At 38.4% G+C, this 19,408-nt stretch overlaps 2 protein-coding genes across 7 annotated transcripts in view; both read right to left on the minus strand.

The window, feature by feature from the left end:
- The window catches only part of vps13b (vacuolar protein sorting 13 homolog B), a 394,723-nt gene extending 386,377 nt beyond the window's left edge, over nt 1-8,346 (minus strand). For all 5 annotated transcript variants that reach the window (XM_074654548.1, XM_074654549.1, XM_074654551.1 and 2 more), the window contains exons 1-3: nt 8,195-8,346; nt 5,150-5,308; nt 2,688-2,831 (exon numbers count right to left, since the gene is read on the minus strand). In XM_074654548.1, coding sequence (XP_074510649.1) covers nt 2,688-2,831; nt 5,150-5,296 — 291 coding nt within the window. In that variant the 5' untranslated portion in view covers nt 5,297-5,308; nt 8,195-8,346. The remainder of the gene's footprint in view (nt 1-2,687; nt 2,832-5,149; nt 5,309-8,194) is intronic.
- A 4,745-nt stretch (nt 8,347-13,091) lies between these two features.
- Nucleotides 13,092-17,424, minus strand: osr2 (odd-skipped related transciption factor 2). 2 transcript variants are annotated; one of them, XM_074654554.1, is made up of 4 exons: nt 17,084-17,424; nt 14,398-15,097; nt 13,932-14,031; nt 13,092-13,623 (listed from the first exon to the last, which is right to left on the minus strand). In XM_074654554.1, the coding sequence occupies exons 2-4, from the start codon at nt 15,057-15,059 to the stop codon at nt 13,441-13,443; spliced, it is 945 nt and encodes a 314-aa protein (XP_074510655.1). In that variant the 5' UTR covers nt 15,060-15,097; nt 17,084-17,424; the 3' UTR covers nt 13,092-13,440. The 2 variants fall into 2 exon arrangements, with proteins under 2 accessions (XP_074510655.1, XP_074510656.1); XM_074654555.1 differs by having other exon boundaries at nt 13,092-13,541; nt 17,084-17,413.
- Nucleotides 17,425-19,408: the final 1,984 nt, after the last annotated feature.

The following is a 19,408-nucleotide window of genomic DNA, read 5'->3' on the forward strand; positions in this document are numbered from 1 at the left end:
TGCTCCAAATTATGTCTCATGGGTGTACATACCACTGAATAATTTGTCCAAACGTCCTTTGCAATTCCCCCAAAATCTTTTCTTGACTGGAAGCCTTTTACAAAACATCTGTAACAAATAGTTGTTTTGAGACTACATGCATTACACCAGTACCGGTACTGGTACATGACCTTAAGCTGTGTATGAGGCATAAATAACAAGTTTAAATTTCCATCAAACTGAAACCTGATCGCACGAGCAGTAGCCACCTGCATGGTATGATATTTACCATTAGTTCTGGGCAGCTCAAGCTCATGTGTTACAAATCTTTTTTGCCGCAGTCTATATAATTAGCTGTAATTGACTTCCCTTGAAATGTGTTTCTTCTGGGACATCTGGCCTTGAAACTTCAACCTTCCCATAAAGGCCCAGCGTCGAGCTACACTTTCAATTTTGAAAACTGCATGGGTGGCAAAGGTAGGACCAGGCTCTTCTGCAACAACAAATCTAACAAAAATGGCTTTCATATACCACACTTAAAAAACTGAAAGTATGTATAACTAAACTAAATACAATAATATAAATATTTCTCTTGGGATGACATTTCTTACTGATAATTTACAAAGACAACATCTCACTCTCGTTGCTTAAAGGTGCCCTGGGGAGCTTTCTTGTAAACAAAAACGTTTCTGTTTACATTCTGTGTCACTCACCAAATGCATTGAGGTCTTACAAACGTGATGAATCCATTTTCCTCCCAATAAAACATTCGCAAAGGTGATTTATCTTAGAAGTTTGATACCCGGCATTGTTCACACGTCCATGTTTACTAGCTTGCAGTCTTCTCCTTCCCTGCCCTTTTGGCACATTGCTGCATGAGACGCACAAAACTTCACTAATTTGACAGAGATGTGAAACAACCTCAATTTGTTTATGAATGTAATTGTAAATGAGAATGAGAATCACAGTTCACTGCTTGGAGACTGAATGAAACAGACACCGATGACATGTTAAAGATGGAGATTGCCAAGTAGCAAATAGCACTGGTCAAATTCAGTAAAGTCACCCCTCAGTTTGAGTTCCCGTAATACTTCTGGTCAGCGGTCAATGAAGCTGTCGCTCTTTTTAAGAGTTAGATGTGGTGAGTGAGAGTACTGTGCTTCGCTGAGGTAAAATCATACTGGCTAAGTAGAACAAACAATTCTTAAATAACAAAAACATTGGGAAAACAGCTAATATGCTGGAATCCATCATAAAGGCAGATGCATCTCTTCATAAATTTAAAGAGCATTTGCAATTATTTAATTATAGTTGTATAGATGACAATACACTTTCATAGCCAAATTCTGAAATGTGCTCCTCATTGCAGACTATCACTACAGCACTCGCTAATGTGCTTTTTATCCCTGAAGCCTTTGAAAATGTAGATTTTGATCCAAATTACTGTTTTAAAAGCCTTAATTTGCCTCTACTAGGCAGTGATTTACTTGCTTCTGGTTTCTTTGTTTGCTTTCCTATTTTTTTTCAATGCATTTCTCATCAGAGTAGTCAAGCATGGATAAGAACGAGAAAGGCAACTGTTACTTAGCTGTGTCAAATTAACAGCCCTGCCCTTTAATATGGTTGGGCTCTGTTGTTTGCAAGTGCAGCTGCAGTGAAATAGTCCATAACAAACTCTCTCAACTCATAGTACTAAGGCTCATATTCTCACCTTGATGCTTGTGTGGGGGGTGATTGTCTGTCATCATGACAGCTCATTACAGATGTAAATCAGAGTTTCCAGGCCAGACACAATGTGTCACATATTGGGCCAAATGAGCACACCCTTGCCTCAGCACCAAACCAACTTGAAGTATCGGATGGCGCGAGCAGTGGGACATTAAACTGTTAAAGGCCAGAGGGATTAATGTAGTTGATTTGCGCTGTGTTGCCAACTCTTTTCAAAATGAAAGTAGCTAGCACTAGTTGTATGACATTATACGCTCATTTGCATATTTTTTATGTCATCGCGCACATTTGCATAAACCTTAGTAGTTGTGTCGGCTGACTGTCTGTGCACGGCGTAAGAGGAGAGGGAGAGACCCCGTGCTGTTGGCAGAAGAGCCGTGGACTGTTACTCTGAACAGCATGCATGGGAAAGAATCACTATATAATATATTTCTGACCTTTTCCCTGGTGTGAATAATTCGCTAAATTTGTCACTAGCAGCTTTTTAGAAAAAAAGAGGGTCTGTAAAGCAACAAAGTTGGCAAGTTGGCAACGCTGGATTTGCAAAAGAACTACAGTTAAAAATAGTAAAAACAATTTTTGTGATTTGTTTTTTTTAATATACAAAAATATCTAGATTACTTGCGGGTAACTGATGCAAATACTAGCCCACATAACCGTAACTGTATTTAAAACATTTAACACTTTAATTAGGATCCAGCATAAACTGAAAATGAAATGGTAGGTTGTAGTTTCGCTTGCTTAGTCAGGATTATAGCATGCCTTTGTCACAGCAAGCCCACCACAGGGCATTTGTTTATTTAATAAAACAAACACTGTTGCGAAACTTCTTGGAAACACAGAGAGAAAATGAAACGAGAAATCTTAACTTTGGCATGAGGAGGAATTTCCCATAAATAACAAGAAGATCTGGCCAGCTTTGTTTTGGCCCTATAGTGGAATCAAGGATAACGTGTTCCTCATACCAGTGAAGAACTAACCTGGGCTCCATCCCTCAGCTTCAGGATGCATTCCATGGTGTTGATGGTAATCACTACAGGCTCCGAGCCCAGCTTGGTCCAGGGTACGTGGATACGCAGCTCATGGATATGACCACTCATGAATGTGAAGGGCAGCTTCAACTCCTATAAATATGCAAAGACATAAAAAGATGAAAACAACAGATAGCTATGAAACTACAGTTAGAATAATCGGTACTATCTTATTACATCTGCGATGCAAACAGCATTGTAAGGACATGTGGTGATATGACCACAGAGGCTTCAAGAACATTTGGAACCTTCATCCATCCATTTTCTAAACCGCTCTTTGAAACTAATATTTGAGGACGAGAGGATAGTAAAAACAACAGCTACAGATTACATATTGGTCACGCTTTTAACAAAATCAGTCCGATTTTCTCAGAGGCAGACGAATCACTGTTCTGCATCTTGAACTACTCTGTGTGAGAACGAGTCCCATGAAACCAGACTGCCTACACACAAGCTTTACATGCCTCCTCTGTAAGTTTAAGCCAAAAACTAATAACCAAACATATTTCTGAGGAAAACCCGTCATATGTCTGCTTGATAACCCCCCACAATGTTTCACTAAAAAATTCACTTTATATTAAGAAGATGATCTCTAATTGCACATTTCAAAAGAGGTACTGTCCGGATGAAATGCAATAAAACAAAGGAAAAGGGAGGATAATTGCCAAGGTTTTGACATAGCATTACACATCAAAATCCTAACACAATTCCTACTGTCAGTTGGCTTAAAGCTGCTTCCAATAAGAACTTTCATCACAATCTCTGTTGGGTTAGGTAGTGTTTTGGTCTGCTCTTCAGAAGCAGTCAGAACCCACTCAAGAGACAAAACAGGCAGATTGATCTAATCCAGACATTACACGTGTAGAAAAGAACACTGTGTCAAAATAGCACTGCGAAGTGAAATATCTCAGTAAATCTATCTAACTCCTCCAAAATGACAGTAAAGATACTGTGTTTGTACCTGGCTGAAGAGCATTGCTGCTTTTTTTGATGCTGGTCAAGGCCATATACTGTGACTACGTATAGGCCTATACACTGTAGTTGAGATGTAGACTGGATGGGAAGAAAATATGTTAGTGGGGCACATGCTTACGCTCCACATATTAATTCCATTCCAAACATTTTACTCTATTTCATGTTCTAAGTGAAACAACTTAAATTCAAAATTTATGAAAGACTGCACTGTCATGTTTATATGCTTAGGTGCTTCTTTTGTTGAGGAACCAAAATGCTGAAATTACTCATTTTAAAATGCTAAGAGATCCTAGCCATTAATAGCTTAAGTGTATCTTGTATGTACCTGGATGACCAATATTTAAGAACAAAAGCAATAAACAAAAGTGCAATAAACTAGAAAAATCACTACAAAAATGAGAGGTTTGAGCAAACACAATTTAAATCCTTTGCAGTAAAAAATTAAGAAGTAAAATGTAAAATTATAATTTTTAATAATTAGGGCTGTCAAAGTTAACGCATTAACGCAAATTAATTTTAACGCCACTCATTTTTTAACCCATTAACGCAACTTGCAATTTTTAGGTTTTAAAGCTAGAGTGAAGATACTGGTATCATATGAAACTAGAAGACCTAAGGAATCCATTGCTACCGATAACATAATAGCTTGTCACAAAGGAGGCTAAATAACGCTGCACACTTATACTAAGTTTTGGCAAGGAAAAACTGGCATGGACTTTTTCAAAGGGGTCCCTTGTCCTGAAAATGGGTTCTATGGGTACCCACGAGTCTCCCCTTTACAGACATGCCCATTTTATGATATGTAGTTTGTTGCCTGTTGGGCTTGAGTTTGCCATGTTATGATTTGAGCATATTTTTTATACTAAATGCAGTACCTGTGAGGGTTTCTGGACAATATTTGTCATCGTTTTGTGTTTGATATCCAATAATAAATATATACATACATTTGCATAAAGCAGCATATTTGCCCACTCCCATGTTGATAAGAGTATTAAATATTTGACAAATCTCCCTTTAAGGTACATTTTGAACAGTTTAAAAAATGTTTGTTTAATCCCGATGTAATATTTGAATCGATTGACAGCCCCATTAATAATATATAGAGGAAAGAGATATTTAATATTAGAAAGCTGATATTACTTCAATGCACTAGTTACTATTAATACGTAGAAACACCGATGGCAATCTAAGAACCTGTGTGGCTCGAGCAATATGGATCATTAATTGTGTATGAAAACAAAAACACTTAATTTTCCTCCCACTAGCAGCACTGAGCAGTAGCTCATAACTCATATCATCCATTAGAACTGCATGGCATTCCTGCAAACAAAATAACCACATTGCCCATTATCTAATGAGAAAATAAAATGTCTGTCATCCCAATAAGTCTTGTCTTTAAGTTAGAGAAAGCAGAGGGTATATTCAATATACAGTACCTGTTCCAGCACATCCAGCTTCAGGTCCAACTTGCTGAGCACCACATCGCCTCCCCAGAGAGACAGCTGCAGGTCAGATGGCTTCAGATTCTTTATATACTTGTTCACATAGCTCATCAGGAGTGGCGTGACATAGGACTCCAACATCTTGTCCCTGTCCTGAACACGCATCAAACATTGAACAAAACATTGTTATGTCATTCAACGCTGTGTGTATTTGTACAGTATTTATGTATTAATTCTCCTTTCAACATTATATCCCAATATTAAAAATGAATCATTTCATTTAAACACTACTTCTTCTGAAGCCTTGACAGGAAATAGACATTTTTCACAGCAGATATTTGTATATGTCATAGCACAAGAGCACATGTGAAATGAATAACATTATTGATGACTGCATTCCATTCAAGTGTGCCAGCTCCTAGACAGCAGTACTGTGCATGTCGGCTCACTGGCAAGGCTTTTTGGGACACTTAAATGGAATGGAGCCATAATTGATGACATCAAGTACACCTGTGCTTTTTCTGCTATGACAAGTCAAAATATCTATTTGAGAAGTTCTATTATTATTATTGTTCTTCACTCCAAGACAAACAGAGACTGTGCTTTTGAGGTTATAGCTTCTAAACTTTGGAACTCTCTCCCATTGGACTTAAAGGGGAACTACGCCCATTTTTAAACTTCATACATGTTGTTCCTATGGTTTAAGAGAGTCAAAAAATATAAGTAAACATGAACAACTCTCTCCCAAATCCAAAAACTAGAGTGCTAAAACTCAAACTTGTGATGTCATAGGGTATAAAGTCTGGAGCTGCTAAAGAATGGTTGCGGTCCAAAAGTGAAAAAAAAATTACGTCCTCATGTCTTTTCCTAACCACTATTCCTTGACCTCGATGGAAAACGTCATGAGGTCAAGGAAAGATGTGAAGGAGAATTCATGAGGACTTTGGAAAAGACAATCCGACCGCACTTACACTAGGCTCCGCAATTATGATGCGACGGTGGCGGATGTTTTTGAAATGGGTCCGAAGATGGACTACAAAAGGTGCCGCTTCACCCCGTGCGTTCTTACACAGGTCTTTCAGTGACAGGCTGCTTCACCCGCGACAACCAGTGAAAATATCACTTCATTACCAAGGTTGGAATTTAAATAAATAAAGGAATATAGGCTACCAGTGACAAAAGTTTATATGAATATCAACATAATTTCTCTCCCTTCCTTTCGTAAAGGGTGGTCCAGTGTTCCCTATGCTAAAGGAGATAAGAAAGGAAGCATTAAAACACCTTTCCTTAGCATTTAAAGAATTCGAACAACTCTTATCATGGCTGCTTCTTAGATACTTCCAGGTCATTTCCAAAGAGGGTGGAATGAGGAGATGTCACGCGTCATCTACGCGTCATACCTTTGGGGTACAACATATGCGCAGTAAAATCTGGTCTGCACTCGACTAAATTTAGTCAATCGCAGCGCACGACCGCAGCTCCAGTTACACTGTGCATGTGTTATACCCTATACCCCAAGACCCGTGTCCGCCTGTGTCCCAGCCTCTTTCCATAGACCATGGTCATTTCACTCCGCTAGAAACCTTCCTAAGCAAAAAAGACTTTTCAACCACAGCCAATGAACTGGGAAAGATGTTACAGATGACACTGAGAGTAAACAAACAAGTATAAAAAGTATGGAATTTCAGACGTAACCATTGTCTATGGCGCAGCTCCAAACTTTATACCCTATGACGTCACAAGTTTGAGACTTACTTCTCTGATTTCTGTCTTTGAGAGAGAGCCAGCTCATCTTCACTAATATTGATTGAACTTTCCTATGCCAAGAATATAACATGTTGGAATTATTAATTTGGGTGGTGTTCCCCTTTAAGATCTGTGAACACCCTTAACAATACACCCCATATGAGAACTATGAGGACTTTAAGAACTTTAAACATGCACTATCTGCAACCATGTTGGACTCTAACCACTGGTGCACTTTACACTTACTTTACACTATACATCCTATATACCACTTTATAGACTGCGCATATGTATATACTACATTTATTTATTGACGGACTGTACACACTATGTTCACCCTTTCACTCTGTATCTTTTATATCTCTATTATTGTTTTATAATTTTTGTATACCTGTACCTCTCCTGTGTTTCACTCTGTTTGCTGATGTTTGCTGATGTTGCTGCTTTGACACCTGAATTTCCCTCAGGGGTTTAATAAAGGTTCATCTTATCTTATCTTATCTTATCTTATCTTATCTTATCTTAACTAGCAGCTCAAGACCCCTCTTGTTTAGGCTTGCTTTTGCTTAGCTTTTTAGTATTTTATTTAACCTTGTACTTTTTATGTTTTTAGCATATTTCTTTGTCTGCATTTCATGTCTATTGCTCCATCTTTAATTTGCTTTTATTATAAAGCACTTTGTGACGTCTGCTTTTGAAAGGTGCTATACAAATAAATGTATCCTACTTATATTGGTCATAAATATTATATGTGCATTTTAAAACTACCCAAATGATGCCTAAGTGACGCCTAGGTAGGCTGATTGTGTAAGGTGAACTACAGCTGGTCATGTAAAGCTGATGTTAACACTCAACAGAGGCAGGAATATCATTCTGCTCGCATAGTTTGCAGGTCAAGGTTTTACTTAATGACATTTCAGTGGTTCTACTTTGTGAAGTGGCTTCATTCAAGTGGCTGAATTAGCCTGACAGCTAATGTGACTTCACTTTTTATGCATGCGACTAGAAGAGAAACGCCAGCAGTAGTTACAGACTCAATTTCCCACAATGCAGCTGACTAAATATAACTTGGTGTTATAAGTAAAGCAGTGTGGTGCTGCGTAGTAAGACATTAGCGTTAACTTCCAGCGGAGTAGTTAGTTAGCAGAGAGGCTAGCTGTGCTCTGCTGTCAGTCTGGCTGTACACACACACAGAAGCTAAGCTAAGCTAACTGCTGAGAAGAAGTCCCCCTAACTTCGTTTGGCTGGCTAAAACGTGCAGCCAGCGGTAAATATAGAAACCCCCCTGCTTACTTGACTCCAGCTTGTATCCTGAAGCTATTTCTTGTATTGGACGTTTTAATACAACACATTCATCCTGTTAACTGACGTTAGCAACATCGCTCAACAGCTTCAGCACCAAACGTCATCAGTAAACACCAGCGCGGCTTCCGTATGTATAAGTGTTGCCTTTTCGGCTGTTGGAAATTTGAGCTTCAGAGTTCAGAGCACAATAATAGGCTACAAGCGAGCCCCCCAAAATACTGGCAAGCGAGACAGAAGAAACAAATTCCCTGTAATACGTTTCAAAAATGTGTATTAGGAAGCATGTGCATATCAGTGATACAGACTTCTGTGGGGTGTGTATCATGCCTCATTTCTGATATATATCAACAAAAACAGACAATACTAGGAACTAAGGGCAAACAAAAATGGAGACAAGCAAATACAAAGAACTTAAGTAGTGAAAAAATAAATAAATAAAACACAGACAACACCCTAAGGCACACAAATCAGGGAGACATTGGCGATAAAATTCCCTGTAATCGGTGACTGAAATGTGATATTCAGAGGACTGACTTCGGAGATCACTAAAAAAGAGATCCATGAGAACATCAAGCAAATGCCTGATGCACTGCACATGGTCTCTTCGTAAGTCGGTCAATGCAGCAGCAGGTGTCGTAGGGACAGTTGGTTTAAAAACAATTAGCAGCACATATTTGTGTTTTTCAATGTTACTTTTATCAATAATCAACGCGTGCTTGTAGTCACACCGCCAATCTCTCTATGTGAGGATGAACGAGGAGCACGGGAAGGCATCATTGCACGTTTATTACGTCATTTCTTTGGCCCCGCCCCCTAGCCCCTACATGGCGATGGAAGCTCACCTTTACTGAGAGAGGAGATAAAAAAAAACTCACCTTTACTGAGAGGAGACATAAAACTCCCTGAATAGTGTCCACTTTTCTTGAAATTATTATTTTTTTTAAAAGTTATGTCCTACAATCACATCACTTTAATTTCAAGAACAGAGATTATCTTCAGCTATGGAAAAGTCAATGAAAGTGAATAATGAATGCTATAATAGAAGGATCTTTGCATTTCAGTCACACAGGTGACCTGCCTGGCTTCGAAAACAGTTTATGTGTGGGGCTGATCTAATCTTAAACATAACATGAAGTGTCATTATAATGTTAATATATGCAACTGGATGCTCACTGAAATTTACAGATGTACTATTATTGGCATGATAAATAAATAAATACAACCTAGTGTACATTAAAATACAGTAGCAAATTCTATGGATAAGGAATTCTGAAGTTTAAAAAAAGAAAAAGGAAAAACTGGCTACTATATTTGTCCTTGGCCGTCTTTTATTTTTTTTCAGCACCATGGGTGACCTTGGAATAATAAAAAACTGGCTTAGAAAATTAGACAAATAACAGCCTATAATATCGGAGTGAAAGACGGGGTTATAGGCTCCATCTTTACTTCACGATCAAACTTGTACACACCAACAATTTCTGCGGCCAATCTGTCTCTCTTAATACTATTTGTTTCTGCAGTTGTATTTCCATTTTATGCTTCTTCTTCTTCTACATTTTGGAGGTACTTTTTACTCCACTACATTTCTTTGACAGCTCTAGTTACTTTGCATATTTCCGGTTATCAATGCAAAAATATATGTCATAATCAATAAACCATGATGCAATACCACGTATTAAGGTACCTATAGCAGTAAATAAAGTAGTTCAAATCAGTCCCACCTTTACCAGCTGCAACATTAAAGTGATGAACACATTTAATGCCTCACTAATTATAATCCAGTAATATAATATACAGGCTATATATAATTCAGAAAGTGGCCATTCTGCATAATGAGCACTTTTACTTTTGGTACTTTAAGTATATTTTAATACTTTTGTACTATTATTTAAGAATGATTTGCATGCATGACTTTTACTTAACAGAGTATTTTTTACACTGTAATATTGCAATTTTTTTTATTTATTTTGTATTTAAGGTTAAAGGAATACATACACATACTTGTAAAAGGGACATACAGACAGCAACAACAACATATATATATAAAGAAACATAAGAAAAAGAAAAGGGAAAAAAAGTACTACCCGTTGTAATAGTGCAGTGTCAAGAGATAAGTTCATATTCATATACATACATATTCATATTCATATACATACAACGAACCTCATATATAGATATATATATACATACAGTATATACATATGTCTATATCCACACGCACATTCATATAGATATCCACTTAGACATATTCGCTTACACAATTATCTATTAATTTAATGCCTCACTAATTATAATCCAGTAATATAATATACAGGCTATATATAATACAGATAGTGGCCATTCTGCATAATGAGTACTTCTACTTTTGGTAAGTATATTTTAATACTTTTGTACTATTATTTAAGAATGTTTTCGCATGCATGACTTTTCCTTAACAGAGTATTTTTTACACTGTAGTATTGCAACTTTTACTTAAGTAAAAGAGGCTCCTTCTTCCAGCCCTGCCTGTCTGAGGGTCATATGGAGATGATATGAAGAGAGAGCATGCAGCGGCCTGTCAGTGCAGCCTCTCCTCTGTCTGTTAGATAAAGCTTCCTGAGTACACAGTCCACTCTGCAGGCCGGTCACCGATGAAGTTCAACATGGAACTGTCCACTCAATGTGCGCACTCACCATTACTGTCATTACTCTGAAGTTAATTCATCCAGAGATGAGGGACGGAGAAAGCAGGTTGCTTAATATCATGTTATCTGGGGCCTATCTAACTTATTATTATTAACTGACAAGACTCAGTTGAATTCAGTTAACTGGTCAACCTTTAAACAATATAGGTCATTAGGCCCACATGCACATTTGAATGCATTTTACGTCTCCAAAGCCATTAATAATGAGGACGTGGTTTGTTTGGTCGTTGGATAATGTGATCCTTGTGAACAGATGATCACATTTATGGACATTTTCCCATTTCCATAGGCTACATTTATCATGCTGATCAATCGGTTTCCTATCAGTCAATGTCTCAACAAATTTAAATAAAAAACGAAATCAGAAAAGCACAAAACATTTGCACTTGTTTACTTGTGGGAGGACTTGTGAAAAGTAATTTTCTTTTTCAATTAAATATCTTTATTATAGGCTATTTGTAAGCTACATCAGTTACAGTTGCTTGGGTTACTTGTCGCAATTAGGCTATGAGGTCATATTTAAGCTTCAGAATTGTTATGTTTATTTAAGTTGATTGGTTTATATAACTATAATGAAAATATTTAATCACAACATAATACGGGTTTAAATAGGCTACAATGTTTAGGAGTAACATTCTCAAGAAATATTTGCAAATTAAATAAAAAAAAACATTTCTTGTTGTTATTATTTCTATCATTATTAGCCTATATCCTATGATTGCATGTACATCATCCATCTTTTCATATTTTAATCCTTTGCAGGTTTTAATTTTTGGTGATTGAGTATTATTTTTTCCCACCGGATGATTATTAAGAAGCTCAATAGCTGTTTTGTAAATATCAGCGTGCTGGAGACGTTGCAGGTTGTTTCCTTTCCATTTATAAATTAATTATGTTGAGCTGCCGTGCGTAATGAACCGGGCCTTGGATACAGTATCACAGTAAATGGCCTTTCAGCAACAACCAGCGCCGCTTTAAATCATCTGTGTAACCACTTGTTCCAGACCTCATTGTCGAGACCATTAAATACAAATGCGATTTTTTTTTCAAGCAGTTAATTGCAATGTCAGGTGAAAATCGGGTTTTTAAACGAGTCTTCAGTAGCCAATAAAGCCTGGATGAATCATGAATAACAGGCCTGAAGGCCAAGTAGACACAGAGAGAGACGAGGAGGGATCAGAGGGAGAGGATCTCTGCTTTATTGTCTTCACCCAATTATAAAAAAATATATATATTATGAATCATCTTATTCTGTCACAGGGCATAGTCTGATGGTTAATATTCAAGCGCATTTTGATCCTGTGGCCGAGCAAAGGTTAGTTGGATGAAATCCAAATCTGGGAATTTATACTTTACACATCCACAAATCTAAAGCTGGCGTCCTTAAGCGCTCTCCATTTTCCCCTGAACCCGCTCTTATATTCTGTATAATAATGATAATTAAATAAATATAATTAACCATTCAAAGAAAGATCAAACTATAGCTCAAATCCGAATTTTGCAGAATCGAGTTGCCTCCTCTGTTGACGTTAAATAAATGAATATGCTCAATAAAAGGTTGGTGTAGGTCTGAGATTGGTTCACAAAAAAAAAATCTGTTTAACTTTATTTATAATTTGTAGTGATGAATTAATGATAATTTCCCCACAAAAAATAATCAGTTGTTCGGCCACGTCTCATCTCATTGTCTTAAATGTCTTTCTGCCGCTTTGCAGGTCAGTTGTGATATCAGAGGTAATGTAGATAAAGACATGTGATATGGCTGCTAATGTGGCTAATATAATACTAATCAGCCTCTGTAGGCTCTATATATTGAAGATAATAACGGAGCTGAATAATTATGAGACTTAGAAAAACACTAATAATTCCGTCTGATAATTAATATGTGATTATCATTTTATTTGAAAAAAAACAAACATTTGGATTGTTTACCATACATAATTATCATTAAAAAAAACCCCACATATGAATCTTCATTTTAATGACTTTCCTGTCTGCAGGACATTTCATGCTCCCTGGCTGCTAACTGATATCTATAAAAAGCCCAAGCAGTCAGCCACACTAAGCTCTCACTGCCTGCTGGCTGTAAACATATAGACTATTAATTTGATGGCCATTGTAAAAACGGTTTCATTTCAATATTGCCTTTTGGGCTTTAACGTTGTGTCATCAGCATGGGTCATGAAATAAAAGACAGCAAATGCAAAATGTATCATGGAAATATTTATTTCTAAAATACAATTTAACATACTTTAAACTTATGACTGTTTTTTGACAACTGTATCATTTCAAGGTCAGAAAATACAAATTAAAAAAAACAACATTATGTACATGGTCTTGATATTTACAGGTGGTTATGAGAGCCGGACATGGCCATGATGGCTCCAATGCTGTCCCGCTGGAGATGCAACCAAATCCCACTCTAAAGTGTTCGGCAGTAAACGTGTCCTGATTTGGAGATTGTCTTTGAACAAAAAAAAAAAAAGAAACAGCCGCTGACTTGTCTTCCTGCGGGTTTTTGTCCATTGTTATTTTGTTAGTCTGTCCAGGCTAGTAGTCCTGATGTGGGCTGTGCGTCAAACTGTGCCGTCGCAAGTCACAGTTGCGCCGAAACACCTTTCCGCAGCGGCCACAGCTGTAGGGCTTGATGTCTGTATGGGTGAGAAGGTGAGTTTTCAGGTTACTTCTTTGATTAAAGGTTCTTCCGCATGTGGGGCATTTGTGGGGAGACTCCTGTTTAGATTTAAAGCAAGCAAAGGATTATTCCCTTTAATTGTATAGAACGTCTAGAAATGATTTCATTCATCTAAATAAATAAATGTGTCAGTTAGAACTCTCAGGGATTTACACACATAAACTGTGTGTATCTCACTCACATTTTTGTTTTTGGTATTTGGCCAAACGCAATATAGTTTTTGTGAGACTGTGAGCCCCGTGCATGCAGTAGTGGCAGAAGTGCATTACAGGTGAATTATGATCATAAGGTGTCACATTGTTTAGCGAGGATAAAATCATGGAGACTGTTAATATTCCCAGCTTACCTGCATGTGTAAGGTTTTATGGACGGCTAGAGTTCGAGACTGACAGAATCCCTTCCCACATTCTTGACATTTGAATGGTTTTTCCTTGGAGTGGATGTATCTGTAAAACAGAAATAACACTTAATCAAACGTCTGCTCATGCAGTGGATTCGCTTGTAGCTGTTACAAAAAAAACCAGAGTCATAGGGGCAAAAAAAAAAAGCTCTACTGTGCAAAACTTATGAGCGTCCAAACTATGCGTCAAAGTGCTTTAGCGCCCTCATGGAGAAAACTCTGGGAACAGCCTGTATGTTGTAACAAAATTAACAATATATATATATTTTGTAATTGCAAGTCTTGAAGAGGTTATTTAGATCAATGCATATATTTGTGATTTAAATCTACATGAGGAATACTTCTGGGAATATGAGTCCCACTCCTCTCCTATAACCCTGTGCGTAATTATCTGGTAAAAGATGTGTCTTACCTGTGGTCTCTGAGATGGTCTTGCCTTCTGAAGGCCTTGTGGCAAATATCACAGGTATAGGGCCGCTCGTCTGTGTGGGTCCTCTCGTGGATGAGCAGGTTGTAGGACTTGGTGAAATGCCTGCCGCAGAACTTGCAAATAAATTCCTTTTTAGTCTTGGATGGCAGCCTGCCTCGGGTGGGCTTTCTGTCCGGGGACAGCTTGGAGCTCAGCTCGGAGATGGTCCCCCCTAGTCCCGACGCCAACTTCGCCAGATCTGCAGCTTTCGGCGGGTCCTCCTGAGTGGCAGCCAGGGCCAGGTTGGCGAAGTCAAACCTCGGTCTGTCCTTATGCATGGACGGGATGAAGCCGTGTGCAGCCAGGGCGGCTTGTTTGGGATGGAAGAGCTGAGCCGCGGCTGTGAAGGGCAGACCCGGGAAGGGAAGCCGGGGGTCCATCAGACCCTGGGCGGCTGCCATCTCTGTGATCGTCGACCTCAGGCCTTGGATGTGCGGGTAACCCAGAGTCCAGTGGTTCATGTGCATGGTCTGCACCGCGCTGAGGCCGTACAGTCCCTGCAGCTGGTCAGCGGGGAACGTGTTGACGGCCTGCAGGAAGGAGTAGTTGGTGAGCTGGAGGGCCGGGTGCAGGGGGATCGGAGCGTGCAGGGCTTTGCTCCCCATCTCGGCTCAGATCCTCTGCAGGAGACACGGTGATAACCCTGGGGGGTGGAAATATACAAAACCATGAGTGTTATGTGGAAACGCCACATTAGAGCCTGTGGTAACAAAGGCAGTGATTAGTTACAGTAAAAAAAAAAAAAAACACCTGTTTGACTAGTAGTTTATTTGAAGATATTTTTTATATATTTTTTATTCTATCTAACATGATAGCATTTATTTCATGAAAATTATGTCCGCTCACACAGGAGATTATATTCCCCACAATTATCAAATTGGATCATTTGTGCTGAGATTAGGGCGAACATTAATTATTTTAATTTGAATAACTTCAACATAAAGCGATGGAGCTGATTGGGTAAATAAATAGAGAACGTGGTTAAGATGCAGCAGTGAGTAAAAACCCTGTTTGTCATGCGCAAAAACCACAGACAGAATATAAACACGTATTTTACGCATGAGCAAAAAAAGCAAAGTTTGTCCCTTAAAAAAACGGAGATGCGCCTCAAAGCGATTTTTTTTATATATAAAAAAAATAAACAAAAAAAATCACTCATCGAAACTGTAATTAAATGAAGTGGGTGTGAAAGACTCATATGGCATCGATTAACACTGTAAATTACATATCCAGATCACTCCGAATAAAGCACTAAATCTCATGCGAGGTAATTAGAGAAGACACATTGTTGTTTTTGACGGTTGTAGCTGGTGTTTCACAATGCAAAACAAGTGCTCGCTGGATTTGTGGAAGTTTAAAAATTTGTGCAAGCTGAGATCAAATGCGGGCATGAGTCAGAGCAAAACACACAAAATGCTGCCTATTACCCACAAGAAAGTTGCTTTAATCTCTGCTGGAAAAGCATGTGCTTTTTATTTTCATGCCAGTAGCCAGTTAATTTCATAGGCCTAATATTTAGCTTTTTGCTCTATTTTATTTCATGCAGCGTGTTTTTAAATTAGGACATGGGCAAGAGAACATGGTTGCAATAAATAACCTCTGGGCATTTTAACCTACTTTTCTATGTTTGAGTGTAATAAAGCAGTGGCTATACATGTCTCCACAATGTAGGGACAAATAAGGTGAACCGACTGCAAGACAATCTGGAGGCCTGGTTCCATGTTTGTGGAGATGACAAGTTATGTTTCCCACATAAAACCGTGTAAGTTGAAGATGGTGAAAGCTGGACTGGCCTCCAGCCAGCGGTGAGACGGAGAGATGACCTTTACATTTGGTCGAGAATGAAAATTTTAAAAAACAAGCTCAGTTTTCTGCGTTTGGATAACATGCTTAGTTGTTTCTGACAGGTCTGACCAAAACCGTATTTTAACGCAATATGTCACAAGTGTTCCAAACCTGAACCTTTATGCAGATTAAGGCATTATTGACACTTGCAGAGTGAAAGTTGTGCGTATACATGGTAGCCTGAGGGCTGGTCGCTTGTTTCTGTCAGGTCCTTACATTTCACTGATCTTTCAATTCTTCCTTCTTTCCCTTTCACAGACCGGATAGGGTTAAATTTAAGTTTGCACAGGTGCAACATAAGACACCATGCAGGCACTTGTTGTACCATATGTACAACTTTGTTCAACCTGTTCTTCTCTCAATAACCTTTGGACTTCATTTCCACTTTGACAGCAGCAGCCTCCTGAGCGCCCTGTCGTGTTCTTTCAATTCCTGTCACTTTCTTTTTTTTTTGGCAGGTTTTAAATTTCTATAAGTCGTGACAAGTCTTTACAGACAGCGACTGGTTGTTTCTGCAATGTTCTGCAGTGTGGACACACACCAGTGATGTCCAAACGTGAGTGAACTATGACCTCAAGGTGGGTGATCATTACGAAGCAATAATCACCTATACAAACAACATTTAACTCAGCTTTTGCTCCTGGACATTTTTACTAACAGTTTGATCTCGTTGGTTTATAGCTCAAACTGTAAAAGTAAAAATATTTTCTTTAGATAAAAAGTGAGTTGAGTGGTTCCCCTTCCTGCAGAAGCCTGACACATACCCTGCCAAACAGAATCTTACCCCAATAAATAGCTGCCAAAGGTCTCCTGCGTTATGTCAGTAATCCACAGTCACTATAGAGGCGACGAGCTCCAATAAAGCGCCGCGAAAAGTTTTCCAAGTTTCCAAAAGTCCATGAAACTTTCATGTAGCCATGCAGTCAGCTGGGATGCCTCGGACCTTTTTGCACAGATCTGACAGAGTTGCGAAAAAAGTTGTGTAAAAGAGTCGGAGGAGTTGTGAGGAGAGTCAGAGTCAGCAGCAGCAGCGTGGGAGTCCCGTCCGGAGCTGGAGCTGGAAGTGTGCGTAATGCGCACCGGTCCTTCACTTTTCAGGGCTCCGGGGCTCCGCAGCCTTCAGCCCGCCTCCGACACGCCTCCACCCCCCTCCTCTAGCATTAACTCACATGTTCCTCCTCTGTTTATTTGTGTTTGGATAGCAACTAGGGCTGCAGACCATAGTAGAGAGAAGCGTGTTCAGCTCAACCTGCCTCTCTGACACCTCTCATACACCACACAGCCAAGGCTGATACCTTCTTTTTTGGAGACATGATGATTGGAAGCGCAGGAGGAAACACTGATCGCTTTTTCCCTCCAACTCCACGCTTTTGAAAACTTTTGCTTTTTTGGATACTTGAGCAGCTTCAAGATTTCTTTTTTTTTTTTTTTTAAATCTCCATTTGCGAAAATGGAGGGCACATGCAAGAACCACCACATTTAAATCCTTTTATTTCTTTGTGGTAAGATTAAAAAAATTCTGAGGTTTGTGACAGAAACAAAAAAACACCCTGAGAGCAGCAGCATGGTGAACAAATACAAAGTAAACAGTTAACGTCACTTGTGTTCTTCTGACAATGAGCTGCTCTTTTTTTTCTCCTTCTGTAGAGTTTGATATTTTATCATGAAATTGTATGAAAACACTTAAATAAAATTGGCTAATTACATCTTCATGAAAACGTCACACGTGCCTGGAAAATTAAAATTTTAAATTTGTTAACACACGAGTCATCCCATATGTTACCCAAAAAAATTAATTTATTATATTTAATAATTGTGTGCAATAAAATAGTCTGTAATATGTTGAGGGACTATGTGTATGTGTTGAGATCAGCCTCTTTTATGTCCTAAAGCAGATGCAAAAATCCAGTGTCATTCTTTTCATACTTATCATTGTCCCAATATCTTCATTGAATTTATTGGAAGTGACACAATATGAGATGAATTAAATTGCTTTTTAATTAGATTACGGTTTGTTTCTGGCCACAGATTTAGATGCAAAGTAATAAAGACTTTTGACAGCCCGAATCAGAAGTTATAGTGCGCCTCTTGTCTTTATACGCACACCAGCAGGCTGCACTTCAACAGCTTGTTATTAAACCAACATGTTTGATTTGTTGATTTTTTTTTATCAAAAGCTAAATCACCAAAAAGTTAATTGAATATTAATTTAAATAAAACATATTTTGGAGTTTAATTAAAGGATGAAAAATATATTTATTTTAGAGAAATGTTTAAATGTAGGATCAGTGTTACAGTTTTTAATCTTTGTCTCTCTCTCTCTCTCTCTGATTATCTTGTAATGTTAATATGCATGACAAAACGACAGGAGGAAAAGTTGAGTTTTGAACATGAATATAGTGTTGAGTGCAGCAGGACTGACAGAGGTTTGCAGCTCTTTGCTGAACAGAGTTGGTCTGCAGCGCCCCCTGTTGGACTTTAACTAAACAACAAGCCGGTTCCTCTCATCCTCCTCAAGTGTGCGCGCCTCTGACAGACAAGACTGTCTGTTATAGAGCAACTATATTTTTCTGTCGACACCGTTAAAAAATATGTTTTAATAAAAATCCCTGCATCACTGAGGGGAATTCATGATTTAAAAAATAATGAATATTTAAGATAAAACAAGTCATTTAATTACGAAAGAAAAAATAAATTAATCACTGCAACGGATCATTGGAGCTTCCGACCTATTCATGCAAGTCTTTCATTTAAACCAGAGTTAATAATCTAATGAGTGCACATCATGCAGAGCCAGGCGGATCACTCTGTGAGAGATCACAACAGAAGTAAACACGTCTAGAAGACATTCACAGTCACCTAATTTTCGTTTTCTTTAGAGCTGCAGTACATTTTGTGCACCCAGCATACTTGTGGTTTTCGTTCGGTTTCACATCAGCCAGGCCTCTCTCTCTACATCTTCACTGTCAAAACACTGAGCACTGCGGACACATTAGAAAACACATAAAACACCACATTTCTACATCACACACAACATGGCATGTTCTCAACATATCCTTTTCACACACAAAAAAATTAAATGAATAATGATTTAAATTGTGATCATTTT

The sequence above is a fragment of the Sebastes fasciatus genome, chromosome 12, assembly GCF_043250625.1.
Source record: "Sebastes fasciatus isolate fSebFas1 chromosome 12, fSebFas1.pri, whole genome shotgun sequence".
Lineage (NCBI taxonomy): Eukaryota > Metazoa > Chordata > Actinopteri > Perciformes > Sebastidae > Sebastes > Sebastes fasciatus.

Excerpts from the sequence above, each read along its gene's own strand:
- osr2 (XM_074654554.1), bottom strand. The coding sequence starts at position 15,059 with ATGGGGAGCAAAGCCCTGCACGCTCCGATCCCCCTGCACCCGGCCCTC. Across the intron at positions 14,032-14,397 it reads GACCATCTCAGAGACCACAG|ATACATCCACTCCAAGGAAA; the intron begins GTAAGACACATC and ends TCTGTTTTACAG. Across the intron at positions 13,624-13,931 it reads ATAAAACCTTACACATGCAG|GAGTCTCCCCACAAATGCCC; the intron begins GTAAGCTGGGAA and ends AAATCTAAACAG.